Source organism: Monoraphidium neglectum (genome assembly GCF_000611645.1).
Source record: "Monoraphidium neglectum strain SAG 48.87 unplaced genomic scaffold scaffold01902, whole genome shotgun sequence".
Classification (NCBI taxonomy): Eukaryota; Viridiplantae; Chlorophyta; class Chlorophyceae; order Sphaeropleales; family Selenastraceae; genus Monoraphidium; species Monoraphidium neglectum.
In genome coordinates, this window is record NW_014011726.1 from 1396 (window position 1) to 9530 (window position 8135).

At 59.2% G+C, this 8135-nt stretch overlaps 3 protein-coding genes across 3 annotated transcripts; 2 read left to right on the forward strand and 1 right to left on the reverse strand.

Annotated features, from left to right (window-relative positions):
• Nucleotides 1-834: 834 nt before the first annotated feature.
• MNEG_9340 (putative Uncharacterized protein C4orf29lags:Precursor) lies at nucleotides 835-3788 on the forward strand (the record flags this gene model as incomplete). The annotated part of the gene is made up of 11 exons (XM_014042186.1): nucleotides 835-923; nucleotides 1117-1305; nucleotides 1560-1728; nucleotides 1868-1911; nucleotides 2066-2149; nucleotides 2323-2366; nucleotides 2548-2633; nucleotides 2860-3105; nucleotides 3151-3264; nucleotides 3371-3521; nucleotides 3697-3788. 11 exons carry the CDS (start codon nucleotides 835-837, stop codon nucleotides 3786-3788), a joined length of 1308 nt encoding a protein of 435 aa, XP_013897640.1.
• Nucleotides 3789-4125: 337 nt separating this feature from the next.
• MNEG_9341 (hypothetical protein) lies at nucleotides 4126-5773 on the reverse strand (the record flags this gene model as incomplete). Its single annotated transcript, XM_014042187.1, has 4 exons — nucleotides 4126-4597; nucleotides 4793-4893; nucleotides 5039-5075; nucleotides 5766-5773. The coding sequence occupies 4 exons, from the start codon at nucleotides 5771-5773 to the stop codon at nucleotides 4126-4128; spliced, it is 618 nt and encodes a 205-aa protein (XP_013897641.1).
• Nucleotides 5774-6603: 830 nt separating this feature from the next.
• MNEG_9342 (hypothetical protein) lies at nucleotides 6604-7610 on the forward strand (the record flags this gene model as incomplete). The annotated part of the gene is made up of 4 exons (XM_014042188.1): nucleotides 6604-6630; nucleotides 7006-7066; nucleotides 7181-7389; nucleotides 7584-7610. 4 exons carry the CDS (start codon nucleotides 6604-6606, stop codon nucleotides 7608-7610), a joined length of 324 nt encoding a protein of 107 aa, XP_013897642.1.
• Nucleotides 7611-8135: the final 525 nt, after the last annotated feature.

Sequence of the window (8135 nt, forward strand, 5' to 3'; positions counted from 1 at the left end):
GCGGGACGAGGAGGAATACCTGCAAGCTCAGAAAAATCCGCTGGCCGATGATATTTGTTGGGTGTGTATGCAGTGTAGGCTAGGCCGTGCGGTGAAGGTAGGAAAGCGCAGGCGGTCGAGTGCCCGCAGGTTAATGGTTCCAAAATCAGGACATGTAGCTGACGTCGTACAGCATGCGCGATGCAACGCCAGCCTTGGGCACCTGCTTCACACCACCTACAGCAAAGCAAGCCTCATACTCCGCACGGGTGCCACCACCCTACTTACTGGGCGGCCAGCGTAGCGCGGCTTGGCAGGCAGGGTTCGTAGGACCCAGCAGAGCACACAAGCTGCTGGAAGCACCTTCGGACACCACACAAATGCTGGCAAACACACAGCGCCACTTCAAACGGCATGCACACAGGTGCCCCCTCTGTAAATCCAAAGGTCAATCACAAGCAAGAACAACGGAAAGTGTGTACACTTTGGTCGCGGGGCCGCGCGTCACTGGTCACAGGATTGAATGCGTATCTTGTTGATCTTTCGTTGAGAAGAGCCCCAGCGGGATCGTGAAGCAGATCTCGCGTGTGCAATCTACACTCAATCACGCGGATTGCCAGCGGGACCGCGACTCTCATCATTGTTCGTTATGGCTGTCTGCAACAGCTCTGGATTTGCGAGGATTTGAACCTGTGCCTGCGGCAGGCGAGGTCGGTCCTCGGGCAGCAGCAGCAGCAGCAGCAGCAGCAACAGCAGCTGCAGCAGCACGACCACCCCAGCAGCAGCAGGGACACTGTTGGCCCCTTTGGAGACCTACTCTTCACGGGCACATTGCTTACTGACAGAAAAGCTAATATGGATGTCTCTATTCTTGGCAGCACAGTCGCGCGCTACCTGCCGCTCGGCACATGGCTCGGCCGGCCCCTGGACCTGCTGTACTCCAGGTGCATCACTACGTTGAATCTATGCCAAGAGCTCCCCGACACACGGGCGCACAGGCGTTTAGTCGAGCTGAAAAACAAGGAGGCAGCAGTCAGTATTCTTGCAGTTGCTCTGTGTTGTGACACCTGGTCTCTTTTCTGCGATGCTCGCAAGTGAGCTGGAGTGAGCAGCACTTTTGCCCGCTCCTGTCCGCAGGCTTGGTGGCCTGAACGGTTCGCTCTTCTTTCACAAGGGCTGGGGCGACCTAGGGTGCGTCAACCTGCGTGATGATTTGGAAGTCATTTCAACCTGGCCACCACCTCAGCCGCTGGGGTTGGAGTGGAGGCTGCTGGAGCGCAGCAGCTGGCGGGGCATCCCATTCCGCCACTTTGAGGGCACGTTCAGGTGTGACATTTGGACTAGCACTCACGTAGTCTGCCACAACACAGCCCGCCGGGGCAATAAACTTTGGATGACTAAGGACCTTGCTGCGGCATCTCTGCTGCGCGGCAGCTGCTGGGGCCAGCATTGGATGCGCATGCAGCAGGCAAGCCATGTCCATGCCAAGTGGTTGCCATCCAATTTCACTCCAGCAAATACAGCTCAAGCCAGCCAACGCTGCCGTCTCTCCACAATCCCACTCACAACGACTTCCAAAGAACACCTTGCGTTGAGCGTGTTTACAACGCGCTGCCGCCTGAGAGCCGCCAGGGCAGGGTGCAGCTGCTGATCCCAGACGGCTACAGCGCAGGTGTGCTGCACCTTGCGGCCACAGGCGATCAGGGCTGGGGCAGGCGCCTGCGGCTGGGCTGGCCCATGATGCAGCAGGTACGTTGGATGGAAGCACCAGGGATGCAATGCGGGTACACGTGCTGACGTGGCAGTTAAAGGGCCAATACAAGACGAATCAAGTGACCCCGTGTGTGTCGCGGATGCGCATCCCACTTTGCCCCACCAACATGTGCAGGGCGTGGCAACAATGGTGCTGGAGTCACCTTTCTACGGGGCGAGGTTGGCGATCTGAAACCCTGAGGAAGCATGTGTGATTACCTGTTTGCATCTTCTGGCCATAGGTGCAGGTTCATAGCTGATTTAATGGACGATTTGAAGTCCACGCAAGCGAAAGCCTGTCTCCAACCTTCCGCCTGCATCCTGTCCTCCCCAGGCGCCCTTGCGAACAGCGAGGCGCAAAGCTGCGGCATGTTTCTGACCTGCTGACTCTAGGGTGGGCAACCATCATCGAGAGCCTGTGAGTATGGCTGAAGGAGGGCCGGCTGCACCGCAGCTGCACTATCTAGCTGCCAGGGCACATGTGAAATTTTCATTGGTGCGTGGCGTAAACGGGAGGGGTACCACACGCACATCAGCAGCCCTCCATGTTTTCGGGCTCGGTTCAACCATCCCATCACAACCGCAACCCAGGCACCTGCTGTACTGGCTGGGGGAAGAGGGCTGCAGTGCCAAAGGTGCGTTTTTATTGTCAAGCTGCATCCGATGTTCCTGGTTCCTCGAAGGCTGATCGCACAGGTGCCTTTGTTTCAAAAGCTGTCCACCATACGCACCTGCTCACCTGTTGCCGACGCTGCCCCAATGTGGCAGGCGTGTGCGGACTGTCCATGGGCGGCGTGCATACGTGCATGACGGCAGGGCTCTACCCCCTGGACGATCTTTCCGTCGTGCCGCTGCTGGCCCCCAGGTCTGCCGCGGTCGCATACTGCGATGGTGCCATGCGGGTAAGGGGGCGCTTGCACCAGGGGGCAGCTTCAAGGCTGCGATGGGTTGCGGCTCTCAATTGCCTTCGGCGCCAGGCTTTTGTACGACGCCTGCATTATGGCTTATGTGCTTGTCTACCTGCGCTTGACCTCGGAACAAATCCTGCCCTTCCTCTGTGCCCTGCGCATGAATGTTTGACCCCCAACCTCCACCTCCCCGTACACGAACGCGGTTTATTTCTTGCAGCCGCTGATGGCATGGGAGGCCCTGGAGGTCAATGCGGAGCGCGTCGCCGCCATCGTGCAGTCGGCGGCGCAGGCCGTGTCGCACTTGCGGGAGGCCTCATATGCACTGGAGGCGCTGGAGGACGTGCGAGCGGCGCAGCAGCGGTCGTTAGCCAGCAGCGGCGAGGAACACGCAGACAAGCAGCAGCAGCAGCAGCAGCAGCAGCAGCTGCTGCGCGAGGGGCAAGCCGATGCTGCTCTGGGCGGGGTAAGGGAGGCACCAGGCAGCCAGAGTGCCTCTGCAAGTGCGCAGGCCGCATCGGACCGCGTCAAAGCGGCGCTGGTGGATCTGCTGCTGTCGCAGCGCCAAGGGCACCGAGAACAGCAGCGCGCATTTGACCACCTGCGCATGGTGCTGGAGACATACGTGAGTACCAATCCCCGTGTGGGATGCGCAGCAATTACACTTCTGTGATACCCACTCATCATAGGTTCAACTGACTCTTGCATCCATTCCTGCTCCTTCTGTACAGACCGATGTCAACCGGTACCCCAGGCCACGCAGGCCGGATGCCGCCGTTATTGTTGCAGCAGAAAGCGATGCCTACGTGAGCACAGAGTCCGTGCGGCAGCTACACCACTACTGGGAGGGCTCCGAGCTGCGGCTTGTCAGCGGCGGCCATGGTGAGAGCGACCACGGATGCAGAGCAGGACTGAGGACCTGCCATGGGCCACCTATGCGTTCTCACATGGGTTTAGGGTTTTAGGGATTAGGGTTTTAGGGTTTAGGGTTTAGGGTTTAAGTAACCCATCATTCAGCGCTTTTAGCTTTCCCATCTGCGTTACGCCCTCCGCGCAGTGAGCGCCTACCTTCTGCACCAGAGCAGCTTCAGGCAGGCTGTGCTCGACTCGCTACAGCGGCTAGGAACCCCAGGCCACCCGCAGCGATAATCTGGCGACCATTGCACCTGCAAATTGGTGCTTTCGCCATCTCTGTCTACCAGCATTGAGCAGGCACTTGCACCTATGCTGTTTTTGTTGCCTCCAACACCATATCCGGTGCCTTCAGAGCTGTCAGTGGGACACAACTACTGTTTGGAACTCCTTACAGATTTGCATTGCTATCGTTTCAAACGTGACAACACATTTTTGTAACATGTACATGAGCCCTCATGCGGCCCAAAGTGAGCGAAAAAGAAGTCGTCAAGCCTGCAAGCCTGGCTCTGCTGGCCAACAGCCAAAGCATGGAGCCCTGTAACCGCAGCTGAGCTCAGCTGCCCCAGTGAGATCAAAGCCGCCGAGCAGCTGCGTCCTGCTCCTCTTTGACACGGATGTTGTACTTGGCGCGCCGCAGGTCCACCCAGCCGTACAACCCGCCATCGATTTGTGCCGCGCGCTGTGCCTCAACGCCGCGCCACGCGGTGCCGTGCGGCAGCTCCTCGGCCGAGTGCTGCGAAGCGAGCCGCCGCACCTCCACAGCCACGGCGCGGATCTCGTCGCGCTCGTCGTCCGTCAGCTTGCGCACAAAGCGCGCGGGGTTGCCTGCCCACAGCTCCCCTGTGGGCACACGGCGCGCAGGGGGCAGCACGCTGCCAGGCGCCAGCACCGAATGTGACTCCATCATGCTGCCCTCCATCAGCACGCTGCGTGCACCCACAATGCAGTAGTCCTGGATGCGGCACGAGCGCAGCGTGCAGTTGGGTTCCACCGTCACAAACTTTCCAATCAGCGCCGCTGCAGTCAGGCCCGTCGGCGACGTCCTGCGCAATGTGGCGGCGGCAGGGAGGATCGAGGGGGTTGGGTGATGCCGGGTGTCCTCTGCATGCCTTCTCAGGCATTATCACCACCATCTCCCTTGCAGCACTACACCATCATCAACAGGCTAAACCTTGGGCAACAAAGTGCCTCTGACAAAATCCGTGGCACCGGTGGCGTCTGTGCCGCCTGCTGCGCACCTGGCTGCGTGGATGACAGTGCGGTCCTGGATGTTGGACACTTGGCCGATGGTGATATTGTTCAGGTCGCCGCGCAGCACCACATGGTTCCAGACACTTGCCTGTCAAAAAGTCGGCGCATGCGGGCGTGGTGCACATGAGCGGAAGGAGGCAAAGGGATGCTGCAGCGGGGACAAGCGCACATGAACGATGATGTAGGCGCGGCAACCAGCTGCCGTCCCCGCTGACGCCAATCAGGCGACTCACCCTTTCCAGCAAGTCCACGTCTCCCACAATTGTGGCGCTGGGGGAGATCCACACGCTCACGGCCGCGTCGGGGACCCGGTTCCCGAGGGGGATAGTCTGCCGCTGACGGTTGTACCACTCTTTAGATATGTCGATGCTGGTCGCAGCCGGAGGCACGATGGGAGTAGACGGAGGCGAAGAGAACGACCTCAGCAGCGATGGCAGAGCTGCTCCGGGGCTTGCACACGCCGCAGCCGCAAAAGCCAGGGCATTATTAGAGGTATATTGGCCATGATGCAGCAGCCTCAGCAGTCCCGCTGCCCGCGAGGGCTGCATGTTGCAACCAGATCAAGGATGGAGGATCTATTGCTCCTGATATTATAGTGTTGCAAGAGGCACGCGTTAAACAGGTTGTGTACTGTAGTCTGCGACGCGGACGACCTCGCTGAGCTTCTGCGAGTCTGTTTTGTTGAGCGCAAGGTCCTGGCGAGTGTCCCGGCAGTGTTGGTCGGCCGGGCGTGCAGTGCGGTGGGGTGGCGAGACCATGTGTGACTGCCCAGGCTACAGTTGACCACGACTCCAGCAGCGGCCACCCGGGTGTACGTTTGCCATTCACTTGAAGCACACGCGTCAGTCAATGAGGCAAGTCGCGCAGCGATCGTCCATACTCCCAACCGTTCTGCATCGCTGCGACATGCCAGCGGATTGTCGCTTGCAGGTGAGCTTCAAGTACTTATCAGCCTCTCACCCTTCCATCTGGAGCAACTGTGAAATGATTCCGGTAGTCGGCGTGCACAGCTAATTGCATGGCGTGATGCTGGTCTGCAGCTGGCGCATCTGAAGCAGCAGCCAACCAGATTGAATGGGCACGGCTGTAGACCAGGCAGGCCAGCCCCTGCCTCACCCGCCACACTGTACCTGAGGCGACTGTCCCGCCTGCCACCTGCGACCCCCACGCCCCAGTACTGCTCAACCTGTGCCAAGTGTTTGAATCAACACCTCATGGAACAGCCTGGACCCCTGTGGAAACCCCACATAATATTCCAGATTCAGTGCACAGCAGCCGGCGACTGGCAGCCCAAGCCTGCGTTTGTAAGCACTGACGATGCACGGTACGCTGCGCTAGCCGGCGTGCTGCCACGAGGATTTGAGCAGCATGCAGGGCTGATGTGCGTCTTTTTGGTTCGACCTCCCAGCGAGCAGCTTGACCACCAGGCTGTTGGTTGACAATATATCCTTCGCTCGCATACATCAGTATAGTGGTCCCTATTAGCGTTGACACCCCGAGGCATCAACAAAAAGCACTCCGCATCACCCCTGGCCTCGATCTCTTGCAGGCGGCCATGAGCGATGGAGCCTATCAAGGGCATACCTTCGATGAGCTGTGTCTGTATCACGACTTCTAAGGACAGTACAGCAGCAAACATCGGACACTTGCAACACACAAACAAAGGGGAGGCAGGTGGGCGGGCGGTGAACTGTGCCAGGGCAGCACACGAGCCGCCCCCCAAAGCCACCAACGTTGCCTCATGGCACCCCTTTCGCTCAGCGGTTGAACTTCGATTACATCACTTTCCTTTGCAATCATGCGCGTGGTCGCCGCTGTGCTGCTGGTGAGCTGGTTTGGTGCTCGGTGCCCTGTCTCCCGGCTTGGCTGTTCGTGGAGTAACTAGAATAACCATGTAGTGTATGCGTGGCCGGTTCATCTAGCAGAAGCTTCGGGCTTTCACACTAGCCCATGGCCGCCAAAGGGAGTGCAGTCGCCACGGGGTTGTGGACAGCAGCTGAAACTAGGATGGAGTGTAGACGAATTAAAGAGCGTGTGGGCCCTGTGTACGGCGTGGAACAGGATCGTGGAAAGTGGGGAGCGGTCGCTGCGCTGCGCTGCAGCAGGCACTGCAAGTGTGGCCAGGTTGGTATTGCCTCGCCCTTCTTTCCATCTCATCGCATGCCTGCTCCTTTCCTCGCTTCCTTGCGCCATGCCCTAGGCTGCTCTGGGTGGGAACGCCAACCCTGGCGCTGATGACGTGAAGAAGATCCTGGGCGCTGGTGAGTTGAAGCGGTCGTTGCGCTGTGCCGTCTGTCTGCATCGCCCCTGCCCCCTTCCCCCTCCTCCCCCTGTGGCTCACGCGGCCTCGCCACGTGGACCCACTCCCTGAGCAGTGGGTGTTGAGGCCGATGCCGACAGCGTGTCGCGGCTGCTGAAGGAGCTGGAGGGCAAGGACCTCGCGGAGCTGGTGGCGGCCGGTCGCGAGAAGCTTCAGTCTGTGCCCTCTGGGGCCGCCGCGGCTGCTGCGCCCGCCGCTGGCGGTGCTGCCCCCGCGGCCAAGAAGGAGGAGGCCAAGAAGGAGGAGCCCTCCGAGGAGGACGAGGTGAGTGGTTGGGTGTTGTGGGGTATTTGTTTCGTTGCAGGGCAGGGATGGGTTGTCGGTGCCTATGCTGGGGGGACTCTACGAGCTCTACAAAATGACTAGCGGCGTCACGGGATAGATGGAGAACAACCCACGCACGCATTGCTCAGTATGCTTGACACCGCCCATGCTCCCTTTCTGTGCCTGTTCTGCAGGACATGGGCTTCTCCCTCTTTGATTGAGCGGGGAAACGGATGCGCCGTACTAGACTGCATTGCAAGGAACACCTGCGCACGCATGGCAACCATGCCGATTGTGCAGGCACTTTCCATGTAACAGCTTGTTGAACACACAACTCAGTTGACAGTGCAGGGATGCAAGCTAGTGTGATATGCATACAGCGCACATGCGTCATGTGTGCCTTGTTGCAGAAAGAATAAGCTTCTCCCTCACGTTGGGATCAGCATAAGGATCGTTACAGCATGATGCGGTCGTCGGCTTCTGGAGCTATCCAGCTTGCAGCATTGGACTTTCAAGCAGCAGCATTATGTGACTAAGATTCAGGTTGCGACCGTCCGCGGGATGCAAAGCAGGCGTGTGTGAAGGCTCTGGGAGCGTGCTGGTATGCGCTGCACAGACAAGCGCACATGGGGGCTTGTACGGGCAGGATTGCAGATAAGAGCGCAAAGCGCGGCTCCAGACGCACGTCCGCGTGTGCAGGACAATCAAGCCAAGGATGTGCAGCTGTTTCATCAAGGCCCAGACCG